The 13,935-nt window shown below is 45.8% G+C and overlaps 1 protein-coding gene across 3 annotated transcripts in view; it reads right to left on the bottom strand.

Moving 5' to 3' along the window:
* Window positions 1–13,935, bottom strand: part of dpp10 (dipeptidyl peptidase like 10) — a 185,359-nt gene that overhangs the window by 70,502 nt on the left and 100,922 nt on the right. For all 3 annotated transcript variants that reach the window (XM_028436497.1, XM_028436499.1, XM_028436498.1), the window contains one exon: window positions 5,620–5,701. In XM_028436497.1, coding sequence (XP_028292298.1) covers window positions 5,620–5,701 — 82 coding nt within the window. The remainder of the gene's footprint in view (window positions 1–5,619; window positions 5,702–13,935) is intronic.

Here is a 13,935-nt window from a genome sequence, read left to right as displayed (position 1 = left end):
GTGGTTGCACAGTCTGTCCTCTTTGGGGAGCCAGGTCTGTCTGTGTCGGCCTGTCTCTATGGCATGGCTGTGCTCGCTGAGTCTGTGCCGGGTCATGATTTTCCTGAGCTGTGGGTTGGTCACAGTGTTCAGATATTCTGCCATCGAGTAGTTCCTGTTTAGGGCCAAGTCGACTTCCAGTTTGCTCTGGGTTTGGGTTGATTCTTTCCAGTGGTTCAGGTAGTTTTCCTTTTGTTTTCTTATGATGTGGTTCAGTCCGGTTGGGGTTCTGTGTGGAGGTTCTGCTTGTGTTTGAGTATGAAGTCCTAAAACCATATGGCTGAGAGGGCATCTGTCTATGGTCTCTGGGTAGGTGGGTGCTGTTCTCACTTTCCTTGAGGTGCTCATAAAACTTAATCGCTCTCTACTGGATTTTGATAATTACAGGGTATTGTCCTAATTCTGCTCTGCATGCATTGTTTGGTGTTTTTCGCTGGACGCGGATGATGGATTTTCAAAATTCTGCATGCAGAGTCTCAGTTTGGTGTTTATCCCATTTGTCAAAGTCTTGGCTAGCAAGTGGATCCCAGACTTAACAACCATAGAAAGAAATTGGTTCTATAGTCAAGTTTAATATTTTAAGCCAAATTTGAACTTCTTTTTGATGGTGTAGAACGCTCTTCTGAGCTTGTTCCTCACGTCTTTCCCAGCTTTGTTGAAGTTTCCTGTGGAGCTGATGTTCAGGCCCAGGTAGGTGTAATTTTTGGTGTGTTCTTGGGCTGGCTTATTTAGGAGGAATTTGTGTTTGGAGAGCTGGGAGCTGTGTCCTTTTTGGAATATCAGTATTTTAGTTTTGGATTGCTTCACTTGTAAGGCCCAGGTTTGGGAGGATTTGTGCAGAATGTCCAGGTGTTGCTGTAAACCTTCTTTGGCTGGTGACAGCAACACCAGGTCATCGGCAAACAGCAGGCATTTGATTTCTGTGTATGCCAGCGTGATGCCTGGTTAGAGTCAGCGCGAGGCGGAATTAAATGGGGAGGCATTAAAAAACTGAGGGGAGGACAAAAACGCTCCGCTAACCCCCCCGCACCAAAACCTGCGCACCAACATTGAAAACAAACACCATTCAACATTTAAACATGATCCTACTACACCAAACAGCATATAGCATGCAGGCATATAACTTTTTTGTGAGCGAGTGGGTCCACAACCTCCACAGCAGTAACGGCTATAATGTAAACAAACTTTCAAAACATCTTAACGACGACATTACCCTGACAGTCAAGCATACATGAGGTTTATTTGTCACATACATACTACTGAATAGTACTTTGACATGTAGTGAAATAGCAATAGGGTATTCAGCTTTATGTGTACAGTGTGGAGCAGGGGTGAAAGAAAGAAGGTAAATAAAAGTAAATGAGCATTTAACGAGAACCTAATGCTATATAAACACAGCCACAAAAACAGAGTTAGCTCGCTAACATACCTCTGAAGAAGTGGTCGCTACAGACAAGGGCATTAGCAGACTCTACTCCTCCCAACCGCAGACATAGGTTTAAAATCCACTTTTTACGACATTGTTCTGTGAGCTTTTTACATTTCTCACCTTTGTTAACGACAATCTTCAGTACTCTATAAAATCTCTTTTCTTTTTCTCGGTTAGAGTGATTGGAGCAGCTGTAAACGCCACAAAACATGGGCATTTTGATTATATCAGACAGCAGATTCTCAAGCTTCTCTTCCTGCCCTCCATCTGAATGTTGTGCTCTGGCTTTGTCGCAATGCAGCAATGTGAGTGACGTCACGTGAATCAACAGAGCAGGCCATAGACATATACACATTCTATTGGCTGATCCTAACAACAGCTCTAGGGTATGTTCAATAGCACAAATGTAAAACAATTACACCACAGTATATTATATCTATGGAGCAAACTCTCATCTGCTGTCAGTGAATGGACACAGTCAATTGCGATAGCCAATCAGATATTTTTGATAAATAAAAAGCTCCCACTGTAGAGGGAAGAGTAGGGTGGGTCGGCACAGTGGGTCAGCTGGGGGGGAACTGCCCGCGAATGCCCCCTCATGACGCCGACACTGTGTCTGGTGCTGCAGACTGTTCTAATGATTGTGCTAGCTCGTTAATAAAAATGTTCAAGAGGGTTGGGCTGCATCCCTGTCTGACCCCCCAGCTAGAACATATGTTTATTGTTGATCTTAACGGCTCACTTGTTGTGGGTGTACATTGATTTTATTAAATCAAATGTTTTTCCCCCTATTCCACTTTCTAGTAGTTTGTAAAGCAGGCCGTGGTGCCAAATTAAATCAAATACTTTTTTGAAGTCAATGATGCAGAGGATTTTACCCAGATTGCTGTTGACACAGATCTCACAGAAATTGTTGGGGTCAGTCCTTGGTTCCAAACATCAGGAAAGATGCCGGTGTTGAGGATGATGTTAAAGAGTTTTAATATGGCTAACTGGAATTTGGGGTCCATATATTTGATCATTTAATTTAGGATGCAATCAGTGCCACAGGCCTTCTTGGTTTCTGGAGATTTATTTTATCTTCTAGTTCTATGGGTGTGATAGGGGAGTGTAATGGGTTCTGGTAGTCTTTTATGGCGGATTCTCAACTGTGCAGTTTATCTTGGATGTGTTTTTGCTCTTTGTTTTTTTTCTATTGTTTGAATAAATTGGTGAAGTGATTTTGTTTTGTATTAGTAGTTTTTATGGACTCGTCAATAGCATGGAGCCGAGGGGTATTTCATAAAGTGGGTTATGTTCAAACTCTGAGTAAGTTGGGGATCAAATGACAGAAACACTGAGTATCCCATTCCCTAAAGCGAGGTATGTTTTTCTCTGAGTATGTCACCATGGTAACATAGTCCATGAACTAAACCTGCTCGCTGGCAGGTTTTATCAAAGAAACCCTGGGTTTCTACCTGGCGCCGCCCACCTGAACACCGTTTCTCAAGGTACACTTTTTTTTTTTACTTTTACTTGACACTCTTCTCTGACACACGTTAGTAACATCACACACCACAGACGTCCTCACATCATTACAAATCGTGTGCTGCTTTACGTTGTTGTTTTTTTTTTTGCAAATGGTAATTTTCTTTATAACATTGTGGATGCAGATCATTTAGGGAAAGACAATAAGAGGTTGATCTGCATTAAAATGCCTACTGACGTCTGCAGTAAAGTTCCATGGACACAAACCTGTGGCAAATATAAAGGCGAAGATGTCAATTTAAATGAATATAGGCAAGGCAAGGCATATTTATTTGTATAGCGCATTTCATACACAAGGCAACTCAATATGCTTTACATGATAAAACATTAAACTGTTTAAAATCAATAAGAACATTTAAAATCAGATATATACATGCACGTTGTTTCATACTGTGATACAGCTCAATGTATGGGCATCATTGCTTGAAAGCTATTGTGCAGAGGTGCCAAGCCTCACCCTTTGAGTGTGATGCATTCTCACACCACACGCCACACTTGACATTTCTCACGCTTATATTTCCCCATTCAATACTTTTTTTTATTTTACGTGATAATGAACTATGGTCCTCGCGGCTTGCCGTAGCTCGAGTAACTATGATTGACGGACCAAGATAACCAATCACAGACCAATCAATGTCTCCTTGTGTTTTCACACATCAAAGACATTACTGACCCCCACCTGGACCCTCTGCAGTTTGCCTACAACAGGTCTGCAGATGATGCTGTAAACCTTGCACTTCACTTCATCCTCCAGCACCTGGACTCCCCAGGTTCCTACACCAGGAGCCTGTTTGTGGACTTCAGCTCTGCCTTCAACACCATCATCCCAGCTCTCCTGCAGGATAAGCTCTCCCAGCTCCCATTTTTAGTCTTTTACACATTTTAAAACACCCACTTTAATGGTGAACAAAGGATGACTGTCTTCAAGATTGTTTTACTCGTATCGCCTATTTAAACTGAAACACTTCCAACATGACTTCACATCTGCGGCGCAATCGCCCAGTGATATCATTGTCTGAAGCAGGTAACCAAACAGGTAACACTGTCATCTAAAAAACTACAGTCCCTCCCAGTGCCTTAGTTCAGACATACTTCACTTGCTTAAACACAAAACATAAGATAAAATGCCTGGTAAACCAAATGCCAAAAAATTCACAGACTGATGTAAAACCTGACTTGTAAACCATTATTTTTATGATTTGGCATATAGGCTCCACGCATTGTCTGTCTCTCTAATTGCCTTTGCCTGTGTGCCTGTTTGTGCCAGTGAGTCAGTGCACAGGGATGAGGAAACCCCGCCACATGAGTTAATAAGCCAATCACTAAAGTTTGGCGACGCTCACAACATTGTTGGTTAGCAGTGAGGGGCAGCTACGGCATGAGGAAGCAGCACAGTCTTTAAACTCAGCAATGTGAGAACATTTAGCCTTCATTGTCCAGTCTAATGACAAGGAAGAGAAAATGGTGAACAAAGAATGACTGTCTTAAAGATTGTTTTACTCGAATCGCCTATTTAAAAGGAAACACTTCCAACATGACTTCACATCTGCGGCGCAATCGCCCAGTGATATCATTGCCTGAAGATTATTACAATTATTGAGGCTGGACCATGTTTAAAGAATAATAAATTCAGTTTACCATGTTGCTAAAAACATGGTCTTGCTAGCTCAAAACTTGCTAGTTTTTCCAAAATTGTGGACTGCACCTTTAACAAAACCAAATCTTCTGAAGTCTCCATGTTCTGTTTTTGGTCTGTTCACATTCTACATTTTTCAGCGTTTTTCTTTGACAAATTAAACACATGATTACCTTAATAAGTGTTACTGTTTCAGGATAAACACATTTTTTATGCAAAACAAATTCACACGATTACAATTTCATTTAGCAGACGTTTTTATTCAAAGCGACGTAGAACATGAGCAGGGAGGATCAAGGGACTTGTGACAATCTTTGATGGATTACGGCTTGAGTTATTCTGTTATTTCAATCAATTAATTGACAATTAACACATAGATAATACTTTTTTTTATCCCAAATTGGGGGGTGTAGCATTAAGAAATGTGTTCACAGCACCTCAAGCTGGGTTTAATTGCAATATTTTCCCACACCCATTATTTTGTTCTCTATTGTCACTGTGAGAGTCAAATGTATTTTTTTAGCTTCTGTGGTGATGAATGGACACTGCTGACTTCCTATACTCAGGCACCTTAATGAGAACATCTAATTAGTCAATGAGTTACTATGAGACTCCGTTACAGCCTATTGTGGCAATGTTATTGTTTCCATAAATGTTTGTTGGGCTCATGATGTTCCATGCATTACTTGAGAGCCACAAAGCCTTTACATCTGTCTTGCTCTCACCTCCTTATAACCATTATGACTTACAAATGGAGCTGTATGCTCAAATGAAACACTAAAAAATGAGCAAATATGGATAGACCATATGATATCCTTTGGTTTTTCAAGGCTTTTAACTGTCTAGAATACAATATATTTTCCTCTGTGTCTGGTGTAGATAGGTTAAAATTTATGCAAGAGTAAAAATCCAGCATAATTCAGATTTACTTTCAGATTAAGAATGTGAACACAGGCAAAAAGCAAGTGAAATGTGGTTGTATTCTCACCAGTTGCTGTCCTTGCACTCCCCAGGCTGCATACTGCAGAACTGAGTTAACCACCTCAGGAGGATCCAGCTCCCAAACTTCCCTGGAAAAACACATAATTGGCATCTTTAATGTGATAGACCATATTATTACCTTGTTATTTTTTTTAATCTTTTGGTGCACCAAAAGGCAATGTGTACTTTATAGAGGCCTCACTGTGCCACCTACTGCCTCCCTACTGCCGTGACATGGATAGGTAGTTATGCTAGCTCAGAATGTTACAGGAACAATTCTGTAGCAAAACAAAATACAACCAAATTTACATTAAAGAATGTACGCTGTAAAATTGTCATGTAAATTAATACTAAGTTACTGGCAGCAGTGTTTCCAGTAATTTACTGTAAATTTCACAGTACACCTACTTTAATCAACTTTACAGTATATTAATGAAATAATATAATGTGTTGAATTGAAGTAGCATGCTGTATTTTCTTGATTTTCTTGAGTGTAATACAGTTTACACAATAATAATGCAATAATGTCTATTTTATTCCTTTATAATTACATTACAACTAAGTTTCACTATGATCTACAATACAATTCCCTGTACATATGTTAATTTTTGTAATAGAGCTGTGAATTGTTGAATTTAGCATACTTCTGTAACTTTGGTTCACAATTTTAATGATATGTTATACAATATATTCTTATCAGATTTAGGAAACTACATTGCGGCACTAAGAAATCAATGCAAAAGAACAGTAGTAGGGAGAGCATAAGCCCAATTATGTAACCCAACTTTATCTAAAACATTCACAAAAAGATATACTCACTATTAAATTATATTAAATTCAACTTTATTTATATAGCGCTAATTACAACAAAAGTCATCTCAAAGCACGATCAAAATATAAAATGTGTAATAAAAAGGAAAAAAACCCAACAAATACACATGAACAAGTATAAGTATATATATTTTTTTTTTTCAGGAAGTAATCTCCAGCAGAACCAGGTGCAGAGGTGGCAGTCATCTGCCTCGACTGGTTGGGGTTAGTGGACAAGAGGGAGAACAGAACAGGATAGAAATATAGACCATCAGAAAGTCCCAGACTAGTTGAGTCGTGAACAATTGATCAGGAACTACCAGCTCCAGCTTCATGACACCTGAAACAGAAAAGAGAGAGAAGGGCGAGGAGAAGGCACAGACTGCAGAAAAAAACATGATACAGTATTTGCAGGTCTGCCTGCATGGAAACACCTGGTGTGTGTGAGTGGAATGTGAATGAGTGTGGGGTGGACATCAGCTTAAATGGTGTGTAAGCAGTGTGAGCAGTGTGATTGTAAACAAGAGGTTCAGAATTGGGGGGTTGGCACACCACAACCTTGTCTGACAGTACTTCAGCCATAGCAACCCATTAGAGCTATGTGTAGATGGTGGATTGTGTTTGAATATAGTGTTGGTGTTCTACTATATAATCTTAGTTTTTGTTCCTAATTTTTTAGGTTTAGGGCTTTGTTCCTAGTGGTTAGGTTAATACTATTATACGGTAAATGCTTTAGCAAATAAAAAAGTTTTGAGTTTAGCCAATCCTGGAGAAATATGCTCTCTACCTGTTAGTATTCTGGCTGCTGTCATGCCCTCTACCTCTGGCATCTCCTGAATTGGTCCATTGGCACATCTGGTGGTCTCCATGCCTCACTGTCCAGACTACTCACCTCTAATCTTCAGGATTGCCTCCAGCTGCGGCGGGGAGTGGTCTCCCCACCTGCAAGTATTCACACCACTACATAAGACACCGGCAGACCACAAACCGACGCCAAACCGTAAACACTGCTTACTCTGACCCTCTCCACCACTGTGATCCTTCCTGCCTCCTTCCCACCTGGAACCACCATCACCTCTGGAATCCCTCAGCTCACTCCACCCTTCAGCCGGTTCTTCCCCACTCCTGTGCCAGGCTCCTTCGTTCGTCAGTAGTTTCCTGATCATTTTTTTATTTAATCTTAGTATTAGGTCTCCCTCAGTTTGCTCAGCACTTCCTTAGTTTCTCCACCACCCCACTTAGGGCGCTGGTAGGTTTTCTGTTGAATTCTGTTTTGTGGAATAAATCAGTTAATTGTATCTGTGCCTCCTGTTGTGCTGTCTGCGCTTGAGCCTCAGTTCCGTCTTGTGACAGTACGGTTTGGCCATAATGAGCTCAGCAGACCGCACAACAGATGAGGGCTCAGCCGCTCATCATGCTGTAGATAGCCATGACGCAATTCTAGGCCGGCATGAGGAGCTACTCAAGACTCTTGTGTCTAGCATTAATGCTCTAATCAGCCAAATGTCTCACCTTACTGGTCAGCAGTCCGTGTTAGCATCTTCCCTAGCTGCGTCAGGTTGCCAGCCTACCCCCACTAATGCCCCCGAGACGACGGTTGTAGGCTCTCCCTCGGCTCTGGCCACTGTAGCCCGTGAACCCACGGTTCCGGTTCCTGAGCGCTATGCTGGGGATCTCGGCTCTTGCCAGGCTTTTCTGACTCAGGTTTCACTCGTCTTTGAGTTACAACCAATATCCTACGCGTTCGATAGGGCTAAAATCGTATATCTAATTGGCCTTCTACGGGGGCCTGCACGGGACTGGGGAACAGCTGTGTGGGAGAAACAGGGAGGGGTCTGCACCTCCTACTCCCGCTTCTCTGCGGAGATGAGGCGCGTCTTCGATCGCCCAGTTCGAGGGCGAGACGCTGGAGATCGCCTCATGGCCCTGAGGCAGGGGGCCCGCAGTGTTGCAGAGTACTCCGTGGAATTCCAGGCCCTTGCAGCTACTTGTGGTTTCAATGATCCGGCCCTCCAGAGGTCATTCTATAGGGGACTCTCCGAGGCTCTGAAAGATGAACTCGCCACCAAGGAGGAGGTGGGCAGCCTGGAGGCCCTAATCTCCCTCGCCATCCGGCTTGACAATCGCTTGAAGGAGAGGCGCAGAGAGCGCTCACACTGGAGGGACTCAGCACCCTCCCGCCGACTGAGTCCCACTCTCCAGTCTGCTACGCCAGCATCGTTCCCTGAGGCTGCCCCCGAGGCTGCCCCCGAGGCCATGGAGGTTGGTAGGATCAGTGGGGCATCGCTTACTCAGCAAGAGAGGGAGCAGAGGCGGGCTACTAACACCTGTTTCTACTGTGGGGGTTCCGGCCACTTCATTGCTTCCTGCCCCAAGAGATCAGCAAAAGAGAGGGCTCACTCGTGACGGGGAGTCTACGAGTGAGCCGGACTGCTTCCACCTCCCCTCATCTGCTACAGCTACCCGCTACACTCAGCTACCAGAACCACTCACTTTCTGTGACCGTGCTGGTGGATTCTGGGGCCGAGGAGAACTTCCTTGACTCGGACCTCGCCAGGCAGCTCCACATCCCGTTGGTGCCACTGGATTCTCCCGTGGAGGCCCTTTCTCTCAACGGCCTCCCCCTGGCCACGATCCGCCGGAGAACAGTTTCTGTCACCCTCCGGTTAGCAGGTAATCATCATGAAACACTAACCTTTCACTTGATGGAACATTCTCGCCCTCAGTTGGTGCTGGGGCACCCCTGGTTGATTAAACATAACCCCTCTATTGATTGGTGCGGCAGCCAGGTTAAGTCCTGGAGTACTGGGTGTCATGCTAACTGTCTTTGTTCAGCCCCATCCCCTGCTCCTGTAAATCCCAAGCCAGATCCTCGGCCTCCGGACCTGTCCGGCGTTCCTCAGGTTTACGATGACCTAGTTCCAGTCTTCAGTAAGGAGGATGCCCTATCCTTGCCTCCTCACCGGCCCTACGACTGTGCCATCAAGCTCCTGCCCGGAGCCACCTTGCCCTCTGGCCGTCTGTACAACCTCTCTAAACCCGAGCAGGCCGCCATGGAAACTTACATAAGGGACTCCCTGGCAGCAGGTATCATTCGGCCCTCCACTTCTCTGGTAGGTGCGGGATTCTTTTTTGTAAATAAGAAGGACAGGTCCCTGCAACCTTGTATTGACTTTTGGGGCCTAAATAATATAACCGTGAAGAACAAGTACCCTCTACCTCTGATAAACTCTGCCTTCACCCTCCTCCACGGGGCCAAAGTGTTCTCCAAACTAGACCTGAGAAATGCTTATCATTTAGTGAGAATAAGAGAGGGAGATGAGTGGAAGACGGGTTTTAATACCCCCCTGGGACACTTTGAGTACTTAGTAATGCCCTTTGGCCTCACGAATGCCCCCGCCGTCTTCCAGAACTTAGTTAACGATGTGCTCCGGGATATGATCAACCGCTTTGTGTTTGTCTACCTAGACGATATCCTGATTTATTCCAGAGAACAGGAGGAACACGTCCGCCATGTCCGCTTGGTTTTGGAGCGCCTGTGGAAGAACCACCTTTTTGCTAAAGCGGAGAAGTGTGAGTTTCACATTACTACTGTATCATTCTTAGGTTTTGTCATCTCCCCAGGACGTGTTATGATGGACCCGGCCAAGCTATCGGCTGTCTCCGAGTGGCCCCAGCCAGAGACCCGGAAACAGTTACAGCGTTTTTTGGGCTTCGCTAACTTTAACCGCCGCTTCATCCGTGATTATAGTAGGGTGGCAGCCCCTCTCACAGCCCTGACCTCCACCTCAATTCCCTTCCAGTGGACCCCCAAGGCCGAGCAAGCATTCCAGTCCCTCAAGGTACGCTTTACCTCTGCTCCTATCCTTGTTCAGCCAGATCCCCGCCTTCAGTTTGTGGTCGAGGTGGATGCCTCTGACTCCGGGGTTGGGGCCGTACTCTCCCAGAGGACCCCATCTGACCAAAAATTGCATCCCTGTGCCTTCTTCTCTCGCCGTCTGACCCCAGCAGAACGGAACTACGATGTGGGGAACCGGGAACTGCTGGCAGTCAAGCTCGCTCTAGAGGAGTGGCGTCACTGGCTGGAGGGGGCATAGCACCCATTCATTGTCTGGACCGACCATAAGAACTTGGAGAACATTCGTTCAGCCAGGAAATTGAACTCTCGGCAGGCCCGCTGGGCGCTGTTTTTTGGTCGCTTCCAGTTTTCCCTCACGTATCGCCCGGGGTCCCGAAACATCAAGCCGGATGCCCTGTCTCGTCAGTTCTCCTGCGACGAACCCTCTGGTGACCCTGAATCTATCCTTCCCCCTGCTCGTCTTGTCGCCTCCCTAACCTGGCAAGCGGAGGATCAAGTCCGTCAAGCGCAGTCCCAACAGCCAATCCCAGGTAACTGCCCGCCTAATGTTCTCTATGTTCCTGAGTCTGTGCGTACCCAGGTGCTCCAGTGGGCTCATACCTCTCGCTTTGCCTGCCACCCTGGGGGCTTCCGGACCACAGCCATCCTTCGGCAGAGGTTTTGGTGGCCCTCTCTCGAGAGGGACACTCGGGACTTTGTCGCCGCTTTGTCGCCGCTTGCCCCACCTGGGCAAGACCCCTTCCAGACCCAGCTCAGGTCTCCTTCAACCACTCCCGGTGCCCACTCGGCCTTGGTCACACATCGCAGTGGATTTCGTCACGGGGCTACCCCCCTCTGGAGGTAACACGGCCATCCTCACCATTGTTGATCGTTTTTCCAAAGCAGCACACTTCGTCGCCCTTCCCAAACTCCCCTCAGCCAGGGAGACGGCATCCCTCCTAGTTGACCACGTCTTCCGGTTGCATGGGATACCAGCAGACATTGTCTCGGACCAGGGTCCACAGTTCATCTCCGGAGTCTGGAAGGCCTTCTGCACTGCCCTAGGGGCCACCCTCAGTCTCACCTCTGGCTTTCACCCTCAGTCTAATGGCCAAGCGGAGCAGGCCAATCAGTCCCTGGAGATGTACCGCGGGTGTCTGGTCTCCTCCAACGCCACTGCCTGGGGTGAGCATCTGGCCTGGGTGGAGTATGCACACAATTCACAGATAAACTCTTTTCTGGGGATGTCTCCTTTTCAGTGCTCCCTCGGCTATCAACCGCCGTTGTTCCCCTCCCAGGAACAAGAACTCTCTGTTCCCTCTGCACAAACCTTCGTCAGCCAGATCAAAAGGGTCTGGTACAGGGCCAGGGCCAGACTGATACAATCAACTGAGAGGATGGAGCGGCAGGCCAACCGCCTTCGCTGCCCGGCACCAACATACTCTGTGGGCCAACGAGTCTGGCTGAGGGCCAAGGACCTCCCTCTGAAGGTTGAATCCAGAAAGCTAGCACCCCGGTTAATCGGTCCCTTCCCCGTGGAGAGGATCATCAGTCCGACAGCGGTACGTCTCACCCTTCCCCGAACTTTGAAGATCCACCCCACGTTCCATGTCTCGCAGGTCAGGCCCGCCATGGACTCCCCCCTGGCTCCTCCTGTTCCCCCCCCCCTCCTCCCAGGATGGTGGATGACTCGCCCGCCTACTCGGTTCGGCGCTTACTGGATGTCCGCCGCAGGGGTTGCGGCCTCCAGGTTCTCGTGTACTGGGAGGGTTACGGGCCTGAGGAGAGGAGCTGGGTCCCCCGCAGTCAGATCCTTTGCCCTGACCTGATCAGGGACCTCAAGCGGCGGCGTCCTGAACGTTTTGGTCGTGCGCCTGGAGGCGCACGTAGGAGGGGGGGTACTGTCATGCCCTCTACCTCTGGCATCTTCTGAATTGGTCCATTGGCACCATCTGGTGGTCTCCATGCCTCACTGTCCAGACTACTCACCTCTAATCTTCAGGATTGCCTCCAGCTGTGGCGGGGAGTGGTCTCCCCACCTGCAGGTATTCACACCACTACATAAGACACCGGCAGACCACAAACCAACGCCAAACCGTAAACACTGCTTACTCTGACCCTCTCCGCCGCTGTGATCCTTCCTGCCTCTTTCCCACCTGGAACCACCATCACCTCTGGAATCCCTCAGCTCACTCCACCCTTCAGCCGGTTCTTCCCCACTCCTGTGCCAGGCTCCTTCATTCGTCAGTAGTTTCCTGATCGTTTTTTTATTTAATCTTAGTATTAGGTCTCCCTCAGTTTGCTCAGCACTTCCTTAGTTTCTCCACCACCCCACTTAGGGCGCTGGTAGGTTTTCTGTTGAATTCTGTTTTGTGGAATAAATCAGTTAATTGTATCTGTGCCTCCTGTTGTGCTGTCTGCGCTTGAGCCTCAGTTCCGTCTTGTGACAGCTGCAGCATTCTGAATTAACAGGAGGCTTTTTAGTGAGTTACTAGTTTTTCAACATCACTCAGGGCCAAGATTATCCTGATTTTAAAGATATTACGGAGGTGGAAGAAGGCTGTCCTTGTGATTTGTTTAATATGAGAGTTAAAAGATAAGTCAGTATCAAAAATAACACCTATGTTTTACTGTGGTGCTGGGTGACAGAGTAATGTCATCCAGAGACACTATTTGCTCTGATAATTTCTCTCTAAAGTCGGTTAGAGACGCTTCGGTTTTATCCTGATTATGAAGGAGAAAGTTACAGCTCATCCAGGATGAGGTGTTTTTAAGACAAGCCTGGAGTTTTAATAACTGATGAGTTTCATCTGATTTCATTGACAAATAGAGCTGTGTGTCATCCGCATAGCAATAGAAATTTATATTATGTTCTCTGATAATGTTACCTAGTGAAATTATATATAATGTAAAGAGTACTGGTCCTAAAACTTGTGGAACTCCATGGTTAACTCTGGCGTGAGCTGAGGAGAGATTATTAACATAAACAAAGTGGGTTCTATTTGATAAGTAGGATTTAAACCAACCCAGCGCTGTTTCTTTAATCCCAAAAACAATAAATAATGATCCACTGTATCGAAGGCTGCACTGAGATCTAAGAGCACCAGAACTGAGACCAACCCTCTGTCTGAGGTTAAGAGGAGATCATTGGTTACTTTTACTAAGGCAATCCCTGTGCTGTGATGGGCTCTAAAGCCAGACTGAAAGCTCTCATATAAATTGTTCCTATGTAGATGATCATATAGGTAACCTGCAATGATTTTTTTCAAAAATTTTGGAAACAAAAGGGAGATTGGATATTGGCCTATAATTGGACAAGTCACTTGGATCAAGGGTAGGTTTTTTAAGGAGAGGTTTCATTACAGCAGTTTTAAAGGCCTGTGGTACATAACCTGTTAGTAGAGATTTATTAATCCAATTCATCATATTAGTGCTGATTAGTGGAAAAACATCTTTAACTCATTCAGTGCCAGCCATTTTCAGATTTTCTACCCCCCTCAGTGCCAGCCGTTTTTGACCATTTTGACTGATTTTAGACCCACAGAATATTTTCTACTATGGCTATCTGAAATCTGACACCAGATTCTTAAAGATTGAAGCCTCTACTTTCATCAAAAAAAAAAAAAGAATTTGTTTCTGGCTCGTTTCGTTTATTTGTAATCAGCCGGTGAATAG

Source organism: Gouania willdenowi, chromosome 21 (assembly GCF_900634775.1).
Source record: "Gouania willdenowi chromosome 21, fGouWil2.1, whole genome shotgun sequence".
Classification (NCBI taxonomy): domain Eukaryota; kingdom Metazoa; phylum Chordata; class Actinopteri; order Blenniiformes; family Gobiesocidae; genus Gouania; species Gouania willdenowi.
This window is presented reverse-complemented; position numbering and strand designations above follow the sequence as displayed.